Source organism: Carya illinoinensis, chromosome 1 (genome assembly GCF_018687715.1).
Source record: "Carya illinoinensis cultivar Pawnee chromosome 1, C.illinoinensisPawnee_v1, whole genome shotgun sequence".
Classification (NCBI taxonomy): domain Eukaryota; kingdom Viridiplantae; phylum Streptophyta; class Magnoliopsida; order Fagales; family Juglandaceae; genus Carya; species Carya illinoinensis.
The window spans coordinates 56,355,031-56,370,772 of record NC_056752.1 but is presented as its reverse complement, the minus strand read 5'-3'; the positions used below and the strand labels follow the sequence as shown (position 1 = coordinate 56,370,772).

At 37.3% G+C, this 15,742-nt stretch overlaps 2 protein-coding genes across 4 annotated transcripts; both read left to right on the top strand.

Annotated features, from left to right (window-relative positions):
- The first annotated feature begins 1,269 nt into the window (after positions 1-1,269).
- LOC122291346 lies at positions 1,270-5,178 on the top strand. Its single transcript, XM_043099036.1, has 3 exons — positions 1,270-2,578; positions 4,039-4,584; positions 4,796-5,178. The coding sequence occupies exons 1-3, from the start codon at positions 1,754-1,756 to the stop codon at positions 4,901-4,903; spliced, it is 1,479 nt and encodes a 492-aa protein (XP_042954970.1). The 5' UTR covers positions 1,270-1,753; the 3' UTR covers positions 4,904-5,178.
- A 1,975-nt stretch (positions 5,179-7,153) lies between these two features.
- Positions 7,154-13,387, top strand: LOC122291327 (ARF guanine-nucleotide exchange factor GNOM). 3 transcript variants are annotated; one of them, XM_043099010.1, is made up of 4 exons: positions 7,154-7,299; positions 8,231-9,036; positions 9,143-12,872; positions 12,977-13,387. In XM_043099010.1, exons 2-3 carry the CDS (start codon positions 8,302-8,304, stop codon positions 12,809-12,811), a joined length of 4,404 nt encoding a protein of 1,467 aa, XP_042954944.1. In that variant the 5' UTR covers positions 7,154-7,299; positions 8,231-8,301; the 3' UTR covers positions 12,812-12,872; positions 12,977-13,387. The 3 variants fall into 3 exon arrangements, with proteins under 3 accessions (XP_042954944.1, XP_042954959.1, XP_042954950.1); XM_043099025.1 differs by having other exon boundaries at positions 12,970-13,387; XM_043099016.1 differs by lacking the exon at positions 7,154-7,299 and adding an exon at positions 7,308-7,431.
- Positions 13,388-15,742: the final 2,355 nt, after the last annotated feature.

Sequence of the window (15,742 nt, the reverse complement as noted above, 5' to 3'; positions counted from 1 at the left end):
CATTAGCACATACGGGGGGATCCAGAAACCAACCGTAGGTAATATATTTTGGTTTCAGACCGGTCTGGAAAAAAAATCCTGCCCAGATAAATATACTATCCAGGTCGGTCGGTCGGTCTGTGCCAGTTGATTAATCCCTTAAATAGAATTTTATATGTGGACACAGATTTTTCTATCAATATTGCTGATTTTTCGATAGTCAGGAACCCGGTTGTTAAACTGATCATACCCGTCAAGAACGGCCCAAATTTCCGTAGAATACTTCCATGCATGGGATATTTGATATTTGACAGTACAATATTTTTTTTATAGAAATAAATTTACAAATAAACATAATTTTATATGCTTAGTTAAATATATTTTATGATAAAAATAATTTTTATATTATATTAAATTATATCAATTTGTGAATTTTTTATGATTAAAATTTTATATTTTTAAAATGGCATAATGACTAAGTGGTAGGGTATTTTGGCCACTAATTTCAGCCCCCTGTTTTTAAATCGATCTTTAATTTTTATATTACTTCTACTCCATACTGTCATCTTAAAAAAAAATAAAAAATAAAAAATCAGAGAAGCATGGCTGATGGGCTTTCAGGAAGACCTCGTCTCGCGTTATGAGAGTAGCACCGATGTTTAAATACATATGGGTACAAAGTTTAGGTCGGTTGGTGTTATCTGAATTTCTATTACCTAGACTATTTATATATATATTTTTAAATATAGGGATAGAGATTACGAATTTAAATTTTTTTATTTAAATAATTAGATCATATGTCATCAAGTTTTTTTTTTTTTTCATTTATTCATAAAAAAGAAATAGAAGGGAATCGACAACACGCATCAAAGTGCTGAACCCTATACAATATACCCGTATCATGCAAGATACAATATAAATTCATAAGGCATGGAAATCCATTAATTAATTTGAAAAAAGTTTTATATTTGTATCGCGCAAGAAAATAGCGATGAAATAGATCTCTTTGATCCCGTTACCATGAATATAACGGCTCAATTAATCGGCCTAATTTGTTTTCTAATATGAGATGAGATAAAATAAGTTAAATAAATTATTATTAAAATATATTATTTTTATATTAAAATTTGAAAAATTATATTAAGATTTAAAAAATTTAAATTATTTATTTTTTTATATAAAAATTTAAAAAAATTATAATAATTAAATAAAATAAAATAAAAATTTTATAAAAATGAACTAGGCCTAGTTATTTGTTATCATACCCAAACTATTATCACTTACCTAAAATCTGATTTTGCTCTAGATGTTTCGATACGTAAAGTTTTTTTCTTTTTCTTCCAAAAAAAAAAAACAAACAAACAGTAGAATAACTACTTGCTATTTTCATTCAGTTTTTGTTATAGATCCTTCTGCTATCCATCTTCTCGTTTTGGAACTAAAAGCGTGGAAGATGACATCTTTCCCTAACGCAGGAGACAACCGACGTATCCATTGCGGAAATCAAGCGCAGAGAATCAGGATCTCGGGCTCTGGGCATAAAGGAGAAACTTTTCCGGCGATGCTGGATGGTGTCAGCAATTGAGATTTCTCTGGGGGCTTCATTAAACTTTCTGGGATGATCAGCATAAAATAAAGAGAATTTTGACGAAATCGCAGCTTGAGGCGTAACCTGGAGGCCGGGAAAGTTTCACTAATCATCATTCATTTGGGGTTCTAAGCGCGCTTGAATTTTTTTTTTTTAAACGCTCGAGAAAAAATTACAAAGGCCAAGATGAGTCGGACTGGCTCAGAACCGTGTCACGACCCGCTAAAAGCTTCAAAGTTGTTCGCTTTTCCAGAAAAGCCCTCCGATCTCTTCGTGCTTTTAATGCGATTAGGCCTCATAGTCTGCCTCGTCGCGTCGATCACCCTCGCTCTCCACTCTGCCTTCTCGACCAGGACCCGGTGGTTCTCCTTCCCTGACCATTTATCCCGAAATGTATCTGACAGGAAATTCGGGCCCACCAAAATCTCCCACCTCCTCTTCGGTCTCGCCGGCACGGTACGCACGTGGCGCAACCGCAGTCGGTACGGAGAGCTCTGGTGGGACACCAACACCACCCGCGGTTTCGTCTGGCTCGATGAGAAACCCGCAGAAAACGCATCCAGGCAAGGCGTAGTTTCCGTCCCGTACAGAGTATCGGAGGATTGGAGCAGGTTCAAATACCTGAGCTCCCAATCGGCCGTTCGGATCGCCCGAATTTTTTTAGAAAGTTACAAGCTCGGGTTACCGAACGTGAGGTGGTTCGTAATGGGAGACGATGATACGGTGTTTTTCACTGACAACTTAGTTTCGGTGTTGGCTAGTTATGATCACAATCAGATGTACTACATTGGAGGGAATTCGGAGAGCGTGGAGCAAGACACGCTGCACTCGTACGATATGGCTTTCGGTGGCGGTGGATTCGCCATTAGTTACCCACTTGCGGCTCAGCTGGTCAAAGTTTTCGACGGTTGTCTTGATCGGTACTACACTTTCTACGGCTCTGATCAGAGGGTGTGGGCATGTGTGAGCGAGCTCGGTGTGCCTCTCACCAAGCAGCGTGGGTTCCACCAGGTACACTTTTTGTTTTTCTCTTGTTTTGTCTTTTAACACGTGGCGGTTTAAGGACGGAGTCATTATTATCTGTAAGAGTAGTGCTATACCATCGAGGTTGCTGCACCAGACGGTCTCGACCAGATTAAACATTTTTTAAAATTTTAAAATATATATTTTTTAAATTCATAAAATTATTAAAAAATATTTATTTAATTATCAAATTTTAAAAAAATTATCAAGTTCTAATCAGGATTCAGAACCAAACTGTCAGTAAAAATAACATTTCTGTAGCTGTAAATGGACCGTGAAATAGATGTGTTCACATTTTTTTTCATTATTTTGTTTACTTTAACAAAAAAGATGATATAATAACAATTATATAATAATTTATTTATAATTAAGTATTAATAAATCATTATTTTTTATATATTTTGAATTATTATTTAAATAATATTTTGGAATTAAAGTGAAAAACTTTTAATATAAAATTATAAATAAATTAGAGAGAAGTGTGTTGTATTATTTTCCTTATTTAAGGCTTGATATATATCCTGTGAGTTGCGGCGTCACATGTCAAATATTACAATGTTTTGGGTATTATTTGACGCCATTGCCTTGGCTACCGACCATTGGTTTTAGTTTTGGTTTTGGAAAAAAATCTCTAATTACGAACTGGAGGCCGTTAGGAAGGAGAAGTTGATCTTACTATGTTTATTAAGAAAAATGTTTATATTATAAATAAATTTATAAATTTACGTGATTCAAGATGTCACGTCAAGTTTATAAATTTGATTTTTGATTTTTTATTATTTGTATAAATATTTTAATTGAAAATTTGTTTAATATGTTTATTTGGAAATCAAATTCGTGTAACGACTTCAAAAGATACAGATGGTTTGGTCCAACAAGACTTGACTAACTGTCTGTAATATGAAACGGGTGAGCAACGGCATTGTGAGTCATCAAGTAGGACTATTATGGCATTGGGATCTTCAGATGCCGAAAGACACACACAGTCACAGAGTCAAATCTCAAGGCCCGAGAAAACATTAAAGCCTACAATAAGCTAGCGGCACGTTGCAAAAAATATATGAATCAAGCATTTCTGTCTGCTGAACAAATAAATTGTAAAGCACTTGTTTGAACTCAATCGGAAAAATAAAAAGCACTTGTTTGGTTTGTCATACATAGGATTTTTCTGTGTCTTTAGACTGTTTCAGGAAGGATTCGCCGTACGTTTCAAATAAAAGTAAATAAATAAATTTATCTGTCGTGTTCGTATGTGAAAAATATGTTTACTTTTATACTTCAACTTGAACAATGGAAATTGAATGCATGTTTTGATAATTTGTCTTTTTGGATTTCTTCTCAGCAATTTGTCACTAATTAATCAAATCCCATTTTTGTGCTTAATTGTTTGTCTGTGGCTGTTATAATATGTTAAGTGATCACCCTGTTGGCTATTCTATTTTTCTCAGTTTGATATCAGAGGGGATCCGTTTGGTATTCTATCAGCACACCCATTAGCACCACTTCTGTCGCTTCACCACCTTGACAACTTGAAACCTATGTTTCCCAATCAGACTCGAATAGAGTCTGTGGAATCCCTCGTGCGCGCATACCGGATCGACCCTAGACGAATCCTACAGCAAAGTTTTTGCTACCACCACGGGCGTAAATGGTCAGTAACCATCGCATGGGGATACACTATTCAGATCTACGCGTCCTTGTTGCCGGCTAAGGATTTGCAGACGCCACTGTTGACCTTCAAGACATGGCGGAGTTGGAGCGATGGACCTTTCACGTTCAATACCCGACCCATGAGTTCTGTCCCATGTGGACAGCCTATTACTTTTTTTCTGGACAAGGTTCAGGAGGTGGGGAGGAGTGGGACTCTGACTACTTACAAGAGGTTTGTGCCTACGAACGGGAATAGTTGTGGTACAGCAGACTATGCCCGCGCCATGGCAGTGCAGAGTATTAAAGTCACCTCATTGAAGATGGACCCAGAGCATTGGAGGAAGGTGACAACCTAAAACTTAAATATTAACAATACACAGAACTCTTTATAAGAAATACATAAGAAAATTAAGGTTTTAATTTCCTTCTTCAAATGCATTATCTGCATGTGCCGTGGAGAATTGAAATAATATTAGGTTTCACCTTCACCTGTTGTTCTTAAGAGTGAAATAATGAATAGTGGACTAACCGTTTGTAATTTTACTGTTTGAGCAGGCACCGCGCAGACAATGTTGTGAGATTATGGATCGGGGAACGGTGAAGGATAGCAGCTTGAGGATTAGGATTAGGAAGTGCAGGCCCTGGGAAACTATAACCATATAGCTAGATGTATAGGAGCTTTTTATATACTTAGGTCAGTCCGAGCTTCACTTTTGTAAATTCGTTGTTTACTACTTATGTAACGAAGATATGCAGAGAAAATAATTAGGCAAATCGGCGGCCAAGTTTTAGAGAATCACTTTACTAGTAGAGCGCACAGCTGATTTGTGCAGAGAAATGAGACTCAAGTACTAGAGCAGCTAGCTATATTGTATGCGGTCTATAATCTACATGATCCAACAATTGACATACACTGGTATGTATGATATTTTCGCATAGATCGAGTGCAACTTCTTATGATGGAAGGCATGCTGCATTGTAGGGGTGGTAATTCAAGTTTTCAAGTTGTGTTCGTGTCGTGTCAAGTTATAAATATTTAACTGCATTGGTCAACCCGAACCTAATTTGGTTAACTAAACATGTTAAAACTAATTTCAAATCTTAATTCAACTTATTTTGATAACGGGTTGGGTAACGTCTCATTTTGATCATTTTAATAATTAATTAAAGATAGGTCAATATAAAATGACTCATTTAAATTTGTTTAATGTAAATTGGTTGAACTAATATGTATAACTCATTTAACATGATTATTATAATTTCACATAAAAGTTAATTTATATTTATTAGTAGTCACAATCTTTAAAAAAAAAAAAAGGCTATCTACTATAAAAAAATATCAATATTTTAAAATTTAATCTTATAATAAAATCAATATTACAAATTCTAGAATAACAAATGTGATTGTAGATCTAGAATTACAATCTCAATAATAAAAATATAACCATATTGAACAATACTATATTACAACTCAATAATAATAAAATTGTAATTTTAAAATAAAATCTAAATGAGGTCAATACAGGTTGATTTCAGATTAAGCGGATCGACGTATTTATAAATCGTGTCTTAACGGGTCAACCCGTTTTGATCCGATCATGTTAATATCAAATTTAAACGTGCTAATTTCATATTGTATTTATATTAAATCCACAAATCGTGACGGATTGTATCATATATTGCTGTTGAAAATCCAAATGGAAGATAATTCAATTTTTACAACAATTTTTTAGTATAAATTAATAAGCCAAAAGACGGGTGGACTGCTAAGAAAGAGCAGGTGTGAGTATAGAGAGCTAAATTAGCAGAATTAATGTATACTTATGTAGAAGATTTTGCATCTATCTAGATTGTGGCCTCCGCAGTTGTCGATTAGAAATCTTCTGCACCAAAAGGCAAAAGTGCGGCTCTACTCGCATAAATAATATTCTAAGCTTAGATATTAATCGGTGCTATTTGGAGAGCTTTTGTAAGAATCTAATACAATCGTATAAACTCGTGTTGTACACAAAAGAATGTAGCTTCAATGTGCATGACAGCCAAGTGCTGTTAGACTAGCCATCATCTTGGTAGCCTCGCAGTAAATTGATAATACTGAAATTAAGTCCTTGAGACGTCATTCAAGAAAAATGGGCTAGTTTGGATCAGTCAGTCGGCCTAAAAGACGAATGGGTTCCAATCATTCGCGATAATGACCCAGCCAATACAAGTTGAATGCGGACCCAGTTATTGGGCCCAAACATTAAATGGGTCCTAGTCACTTTGAATACCAGACCCGACCATATCATACTCTTTAAACCGGTCTTCTTTGGTTTTTAAAAAAGGCTGTTATTTTTGGGATCCAGGTCCCTTTATTACTTTTTGGTTGGAAAAAGAGATTGGGATATAGATGAGCGAGGTGAGGTTGGACAGAGTCCATTTGTTTGGAAATAATTCTTGAGAAAGTCTGGACATTGTCTATCTTAAATTAATTTCATTTCATTTATCTTTTTTCTTTCTTTTAAAGTTAAATTTACCACATATAAAAAAAAAAATAAAAAAGTTAAATTTATCAGTGCGTGAATTAATGATAAATAAAGTTGAAACCTTTTTTTTTTTTTTTTTGGCCTCCTTCCAAAACCAATCAACGATTCAATGGTAACACCAAAGATTTATTTTATTTTTTTCTCCTTAAATTATATTTTTATATCAAAACATATAAAAAAAACTGAATAGTAACTTGAAAACTAATAACTTAAATTAATTTTATTATATATAACCATTTTTATATATTTTTTATATCGTGATTGACAAAAAAAAAACTAGTAACTTTATTAGCTATATCTTTAAGTTTTTTCAATTTATAATAACTTTTTTATAATTTATTTTACCATGCGATTTTCGGACTTTCCGATGTGAAAATAATTTTCCGCAGGTAGTTTCACAAAATTTCCCTCGTAATTTTCATTTTATTTGTCCTCTGTCAAAGTCGTGTTTGCTTTTCCTCGTCCGGCCCCCCTCCCCCCTTCCCCCAACTCCCCGGACGAGTCTCAGACTCTGAGTCTTTTGGATCCACAAAGGTACGCCATTCTTCTCTATGGATCTCCAAAATCCTTTGCGCAGTTCCATTCTCTACAGTTTTTGCTTTGTGCTTTCGTTCTATTTATTTCACTCTCTGTTCATACATCCTGTCAAACCCCCCAAAAGAAAATGTAATCTCGAATCTTAATTTTACGCATTATTTTTGTTTAATTATTTTGCAGTTGACCCTCTGAACTATGCTAAAGACTTGCATGTAGTTTAATTTCTTTTCGTGCACTTTCCAGGCCGCCAAACTATGGAAGATCTGCCGTTTACTTAGTTTTCCTCAGCTCATTTACTATGATCCGGTCCAAATAACGCCTCAACTACTATATCGGCTTATTTGTTGAATTGGATCTCAATTTCGTTATTTTTTAATCGTGTTTTTGGGGTGTTTGATTAGGAGGGTTTGACTTAGATTATCAAATTGAGGATTTGACCTATATTTTCTATCTGGATGCGCTTATGTGGCACTTTTGAGAATACTACCTCGGTTCCATGGAATGGAAGTTTTTCCTAAGATTTTATTGTTCGGTTTCACAGTACAGAACTGCTGTGTCGCTGCATCCTATTCCTCGGAGTGTCCTATAAGTGCATAACATAATGAAAATGCGTATAGGGATTTACCTTTGGAGAGTGTGTGCTGCACAGAGACTGAACACTTACATGGATTTCTTTGATGGAAATAACTATAAGCGAGCTACATACAGAAGTTTGAGCTAGCTACATACACTTTTGCTTTATAAGTTTACGCATACTAGCTTGCTTGTCTCACTAAATTTGATATCCTTGTGAATTTTTTTGCGGTTTGCTTCTCTATGTTAATTGTTTTTCTTCTTATTTTGCTCCCCACTTTTTTCAACTTAATTGATATGTGGACGTACCTTATAACTATGCCTTTCTTTTATCTATGTTGTATGCTTTGCCTAGGTTCCTCTGCATTTATATCAGTTGGCATACACTGCTAGATATAGGTTCGATACAACAAATATTGTTCAAAGATGGGCCGTCTAAAGCTGCAAACCGGAATCAACTCAATTGAGGAGGAACCTGAGGACTGTGATACTGCCTATTCTAATAAAGCTACTCTATCATGCATGATTAATTCAGAGATAGGTGCTGTATTGGCGGTCATGAGGAGAAATGTAAGATGGGGGGGTCGTTATATGTCAGGTGATGATCAGCTGGAGCATTCCCTAATTCAGTCATTGAAAGCATTACGGAAGCAAATCTTTTCATGGCCACATCAGTGGCATACTATCAACCCTGCCGTTTATCTCCAGCCATTTCTGGATGTGATTCGCTCGGACGAAACTGGTGCCCCAATCACTAGTGTTGCTCTGTCATCCGTACACAAGATTTTATCTCTTGATGTGATTGACCAAAATACTGTGAATGTTGAAGATGCTATGCACTTGGTAGTTGATTCTGTCACTAGCTGTCGATTTGAGGTGACTGATCCTGCATCAGAAGAAGTGGTACTGATGAAGATACTACAGGTTCTTCTGGCTTGTATGAAAAGTAAAGCTTCTGTTATGTTGAGTAATCAGCACGTTTGCACGATAGTGAATACTTGTTTCCGTATAGTTCACCAAGCAGGATCAAAAGGTGAGTTGTTGCAGCGTATAGCTCGCCACACAATGCATGAAATTGTTAGAAGTATATTCTCGCACCTTCCAGATGTTGACAACACAGAGCGTTCATTGGTTAATGGCAGCAATACTATAAAAAAGGAGGTATAAGTGTGTTTTTCATTCCTAATTTTTGTTGGCAATATCTCATTTTTCTCTGAAATAGAGTTTACTACTTTCTGAATATACAAATTCATTGCTTTTTGTGCAGATTGGTGGTCTCAATAATGAGTATTCTTTGGGAAGTACTCAATTGGAGAACGGCAACATGGGTTCTGATTATGATGGTCAACCATTATCCACGAATTTTACTACCAATGTTTCCACAGGTTCACTAGCAACCGGGACTGATGAAAAAACAATTGGGTCTGTCAATGGAAAGGAAGCTGTTTCATATGACTTGCATCTAATGACTGATGGGGTCCCCTGCATGGTAGAAATATTTCATTTCTTATGCTCTTTGTTAAATGTTTTTGAGCATGTGGGAAATGACCCCAGATCAATAGCATTTGAAGAGGACGTGCCTCTTTTTGCACTGGGTTTGATAAACTCGGCTATAGAATTGGGTGGACCTTCCATTCGCCATCATCCCAGGCTGTTGAGTTTGATTCAGGATGAATTATTCCGAAATCTGATGCAATTCGGATTGTCAACGAGTCCACTTATTCTTTCAATGGTGTGCAGCATCGTTCTCAATCTGTATCATCATCTTCGAACAGAACTCAAATTACAGCTTGAGGCTTTCTTTTCCTGTGTGATTTTGAGGCTTGCACAAAGCAGATATGGGGCTTTATACCAGCAGCAGGAGGTTGCCATGGAGGCTCTTGTCGACTTCTGCAGGCAGAAAACATTTATGGTTGAGATGTATGCTAACTTAGATTGCGATATAACTTGCACCAACATCTTTGAAGACCTTGCTAATCTGTTGTCAAAGAGTGCATTTCCTGTGAACTGTCCTCTTTCATCAATGCACATCCTTGCTTTGGATGGTCTTATTGCTGTTATTCAGGGAATGGCAGAGAGGATAGGCAACACATCAGCTGGTTCAGAACATGCTCCAGTGAGTCTTGAAGAGTATACTCCATTTTGGATGGTGAAGTGTGACAACTACAGTGATCCTAATCATTGGGTTCCGTTTGTTCGTCGAAGGAAGTACATCAAGAGAAGGTTGATGATTGGAGCTGATCACTTTAATCGTGATCCCAAAAAAGGGCTGGAGTTCCTCCAAGGAACACACCTCCTGCCTGACAAACTTGACCCCCAAAGCGTGGCCTGCTTTTTCAGGTACACTGCTGGCTTGGATAAGAATCTTGTTGGTGATTTCCTGGGGAACCATGATGAATTTTGTGTTCAGGTCCTTCATGAATTTGCTGGGACTTTTGATTTTCAAGACATGAATTTGGACACTGCACTGCGGCTGTTTTTAGAAACTTTCCGACTGCCTGGAGAATCACAAAAGATACAAAGGGTCCTTGAGGCATTCTCAGAGAGATACTATGAGCAATCACCACAGATTCTGGCTAACAAGGATGCTGCTTTGCTATTATCGTATTCGCTCATAATGCTCAATACAGATCAGCACAATGTACAAGTGAAGAAAAAGATGACTGAAGACGATTTCATCCGGAATAATAGGCACATCAATGGAGGCAGTGATCTACCTCGAGAATTCCTGTCAGAGCTGTACCACTCAATTTGCAAGAATGAGATCCGCACAACCCCAGAGCAAGGTGCTGGCTTTCCGGAAATGACCCCAAGCCGGTGGATTGATCTAATGCACAAATCCAAAAAAACTGCACCATTCATTGTATCTGATTCCAGAGCCTACCTTGACCACGATATGTTTGCTATAATGTCAGGCCCAACAATTGCTGCTATCTCTGTGGTATTTGATCATGCGGAACATGAAGAAGTTTACCAAACATGTATTGATGGATTCTTAGCAGTTGCAAAGATTTCGGCATGCCATCATCTTGAAGATGTATTGGATGATCTAGTCGTGTCCCTCTGTAAGTTCACCACTCTCTTGAGTCCATCATCTGTTGAGGAACCGGTGCTAGCCTTTGGTGATGACATGAAAGCAAGAATGGCAACTGTGACGGTTTTCACTATTGCGAATAGGTATGGTGATTATATCCGCACAGGTTGGAGAAATATTTTGGATTGCATCTTAAGATTGCACAAGCTTGGTCTTCTTCCAGCTCGTGTGGCCAGTGATGCTGCTGATGAATTGGAGGTTTCTGCTGACACTGGGCATGGGAAGCCTCTCACGAGTTCTTTATCCTCGGCTCATATGCCATCCATGGGTACTCCTAGGAGATCCTCTGGATTAATGGGCCGGTTTAGCCAGCTTTTATCTCTTGATACAGAGGAGCCAAGATCCCAACCTACTGAACAACAACTTGCTGCTCATCAACGCACCCTTCAGACAATTCAAAAGTGCCACATTGACAGTATATTTACCGAAAGTAAGTTTCTGAAAGCTGAGTCTCTATTGCAGCTTGCACGAGCACTAATTTGGGCTGCTGGGCGACCTCAGAAAGGGAACAGCTCTCCTGAGGATGAAGATACAGCAGTTTTCTGCCTGGAGTTGCTAATTGCTATTACCCTGAACAATAGGGATAGGATTGTGCTTCTTTGGCAGGGTGTTTATGATCACATATCTAATATTGTCCAGTCCACTGTACTGCCTGGTGCCCTGGTGGAAAAAGCCGTTTTTGGGCTCCTTCGGATTTGCCAACGGCTACTTCCATATAAAGAGAACCTTGCTGATGAACTTTTAAGGTCACTGCAACTTGTTTTGAAGCTTGATCCCCGAGTGGCTGATGCATTTAGTGAACAAATTACACAGGAAGTCAATCGCCTTGTGAAAGCGAATGCCTCTCACATCAGATCCCAATTGGGGTGGCGCACAATTACATCCCTACTTTCCAACACAGCTCGGCAACCTGAAGCTTCTGAAGCAGGCTTTGATGCACTGTTGTTCATAATGTCTGATGGAGCTCACTTGTCGCCAGCCAATTATGTGCTTTGTGTAGATTCATCAAGGCAGTTTGCTGAGTCTCGTGTTGGACAGGCAGAAAGGTCTGTTCGTGCACTCGATCTCATGGCGGGCTCTGTTAATTGTTTAGCAAGGTGGATGAGTGAGGCCAAAGAAGCAATGGGGGAGGAGGAAGCTTTGAGAACGTCTCAGGACATTGGGGAGATGTGGTTCAGGCTTGTGCAGGGACTGAGGAAAGTTTGTTTGGACCAGAGAGAAGAAGTTAGAAATCATGCCCTATTTTCGTTGCAGAAGTGCTTGACAGGAGTGGATGAGCTCCACCTTCCGCATGGTTTGTGGTCACAGTGTTTTGATACAGTGATCTTCACGATGCTTGATGACTTGCTTGAAATTGCACAGGGGCACTCTCAAAAGGACTACCGAAACATGGAAGGCACCCTCATCCTTGTGATGAAGCTCTTGTCAAAAGTGTTTTTACAGTTACTCAATGATCTCTCACAATTAACTACATTCTGCAAACTATGGTTGGGTGTTCTCAGCCGAATGGAAAAATATATGAAGGTGAAAGTTAGAGGGAAGAGGAGTGAGAAGCTTCAGGAGCTAGTGCCTGAGCTCCTAAAAAACGCTTTGCTTGTTATGAAAACAAGAGGAGTGCTTGTGCAGAGGGGTGCATTAGGTGGAGATAGCTTGTGGGAACTGACATGGCTACATGTAAATAACATCTCTCTTTCATTGCAGTCTGAGGTTTTCCCAGATCAAGATTCAGAGCCACCACAGCATAAACAGAGTCAAACAGGGGGAGTTCCTGTATCTCATGAAAGAGGGTCTGTTCCACCCAATGAAACAGTGGCCTCTGAAAGTGCCGGCACTGGAGGTTAGCATATATTGTACAGTGGTTTGGCAACCGGTACTGGTCTTGTTAATGAACGTTAATAAGCAGGTATGATCATGAATGCTTAGCTGTTACTATAGAAATTGTCTGTTAAGAAATTTGAATTTTCAGAAACTGATAGATCATATCTTACTTTTGTTTGGAGCTGCTAGATGCGAATTGCTTGGGAGGGAGCTGATTTCGTGAGCCCTTGGTTAAATGATCCGGCAGGTTGGCCACTTTGTTTATTATGCTCATCTTCATTTCTTTCCAATTGGTGTTCCTTTATTCTCATCATTGCCTCCAGAAAACCTTGTTAGAGACGAGTGTATTTTCTACATATCTCCAAGTATGGTGTTAGAGATTTCTAGGCTTCTCGAGTAGGATGCTAATTAGGCTGAGAATTAACTTTTTTTTTTTTTTCTTTTCCCCTTTCTTTGGTAATTTCGAAAATCTGGAGGGAAAGGCCAGTAATGTTACCGAATCCTTCTGCAATTGCTGTATCACATAGCTCATTAATGTACAGAACTTAAAGTTGATATCTTTGGTTTGGAACTTATATCACGATACGAACATTTCTTCTTTGTTCTAGAAAAGTGATTGCCTGATGAATATTGGGCCCGAGCCATGTCATACTCGTGTTAATTTGCAATGCAGCGTCTCATGTGATTCAGTTGTTGTATTTACCCTGTTAACTAAAATGTGGTTAATTACTTAAAAATGAGGCATATTTCAGAAGCCCAAATTTTATATTTAGCCGTCGGATTAAAATTCTTTACAACTTGTCTGCATTAAATGTTGTATATTCGAATTTCAGCATTAGTTACGGTGAATCCACGTATCATCACTACATTGATTAAAACTAAAAAAGATAAAAGAGAGAATCGTCTACCTTTTCCGTTTACAAGGGTGGGTATCTGCTAAAATTTGCTTGCACGAGCCTCGGTATTGGTGTAGACTTAGTTTTACTTAGTTTGGATTGAAATGAAATGAAGTGAGATGATTTTAGATTAAAGATAAGAGTTAAATAAAATATTATTATTATTATTATTATTGTTTTAAAATATGAAAAAGTTGAATTGAGATTTGAAAAAATTGAATTATTTATTATATTTTATATAGAAATTTGAAAAAATTATAATGATTAGATGGGATGAGATGTGATAATATTATTTTTCAATCTAAACTAAGTTGCTAACCATCTCACTTTCTATTTTTACTGCATTGGATCAGTCATAGGTAAATTGTTTTGTTTATTATGAACAGTAATTTATGCTTTCTAGAGGTACTGTTCACCTTTCGTATTTTATTTTTCAAATAAATATTTATAATGATTAAAAAAATACATTTAAAATAAAATATACTGTTCTAAACACTTTTTCGGATAAGATCTTCGGTACCTGTAGCATTACTTCCGCATTGAAATTGCGAGTGCGGGAAGCGGGCTTGCCATTGGAAACCGATTCACCCAAAGACAAACGCATTTCGTGCCGTGTGGCCACTGTCAAACGAATATGAATAGCGAGCTGCAAGGGGACGTGGCGGTGTTATGGGCTTTTTTATGTTGGCTTTGATTACGGCCCACGGGATGGGACATGGTCAGCCGAGTTGGCCCTGTCTGGAAGAGGCTCTTCAAGTGTTACAAGGGACTGGAACTGGTTGGTGAGGTTAATTGAATCGAGACTGAAAAAATTAAAAAAAAGAAGAGAGAGAGAGAGAAAAGAATATTGAAAGCGATGGGGATGATAATAGCGTTGTTTCCAATTCCGTTGGACGTCCTCGGAAGGCATTACTGAGAAGAGAAATAATATTTGCAGTTGTAATTGTGCAAGCGGTATGCAGTCGCTTTGAAAAAAATGAATTAATATGAGACCCACATGAAAAAAACTAACTTTTTAATCGTGGACTCCACTCTTTTTCAAAGCGATTGCACGGCGTTTGCAATTCCACAACTGTATGTAGCATTGCTCTACTGACAAAGTGTTAAAAACTTAAATGGGTGAGAGAGACAAAAGTAAATAGTACAGAGCTTTTATGTATAAGAGTTTTGCTAAATACAAAATTTTGTGTACTAATTTATATATTGATAATTTTTTTATTTAAATAAATATAAATTTTTTCTAAAAGAATAAAAAAATATCATATTTCATGAAAATTATTTTTATTTTCAATTCATATTATTTCGTTAAACATATATATTACATATTAATATTGGTGTGCGCGAATTGATACATTAAATATGCTTGCAAGAAGATTTTTCCTATATTATATAAATAGTTCACTTCATCTCTCTTTTCCCTACATGTAAGTAATCAGATTATATTATTCTCACATATCTATGTAAGTACTAGAGTTTAAAAATGGAGGTTATGGACCATTTCCTCCCAAGCATTATATGTGCACCATCCAAGCATCAACTTGTTATTTCTATCAGTTCCTATTGAGCCTCGTCCTACCTAGGATGTAGCTGTCGACTTCGTTTAGGCCTAAAGCAAGCTGCTGGAATAAAGTTGACATGGATGGGAGTTGTTTTTAGTACGTAATCTAACCCTGCGAGAGGAGGAGGGGGGGGAGCTATGCAGGTTTTCGATCGGTAGGGTCTTCCTTATCAAGCTTAATGGTGGGTTTTTGGTTGATTTCGTTGGGGTTTGAAGCCGTGTGCTGTCTTGGAGGGTTTACACCTGTGTAGCTAAATTTTCCTTTGTTGCTACTGTTGAGATTTTCTATGCATGGTAGTCGTTAATTGGCTGTTCAACGCAATGGCATTTGTTTGTTTGATTATTTTGTATTAGTTTTTGGCCATATGGAGGATTAAATATGTAGAGAGACACCAATATATAGAGAAATAAATCAATTGCTGAATGTTTAGTAAAGTAGGTTCGGTTTGCCCACTGCGAATTTTTGAGAAATTTTGATATGAAAATTTTGAATTTTAAGAT

Excerpts from the sequence above, each read along its gene's own strand:
- LOC122291327 (XM_043099010.1), top strand. The coding sequence starts at position 8,302 with ATGGGCCGTCTAAAGCTGCAAACCGGAATCAACTCAATTGAGGAGGAA. Across the intron at positions 9,037-9,142 it reads GCAATACTATAAAAAAGGAG|ATTGGTGGTCTCAATAATGA; the intron begins GTATAAGTGTGT and ends CTTTTTGTGCAG.
- LOC122291346 (XM_043099036.1), top strand. The coding sequence starts at position 1,754 with ATGAGTCGGACTGGCTCAGAACCGTGTCACGACCCGCTAAAAGCTTCA. Across the intron at positions 2,579-4,038 it reads AGCAGCGTGGGTTCCACCAG|TTTGATATCAGAGGGGATCC; the intron begins GTACACTTTTTG and ends TATTTTTCTCAG. Across the intron at positions 4,585-4,795 it reads ACCCAGAGCATTGGAGGAAG|GCACCGCGCAGACAATGTTG; the intron begins GTGACAACCTAA and ends CTGTTTGAGCAG.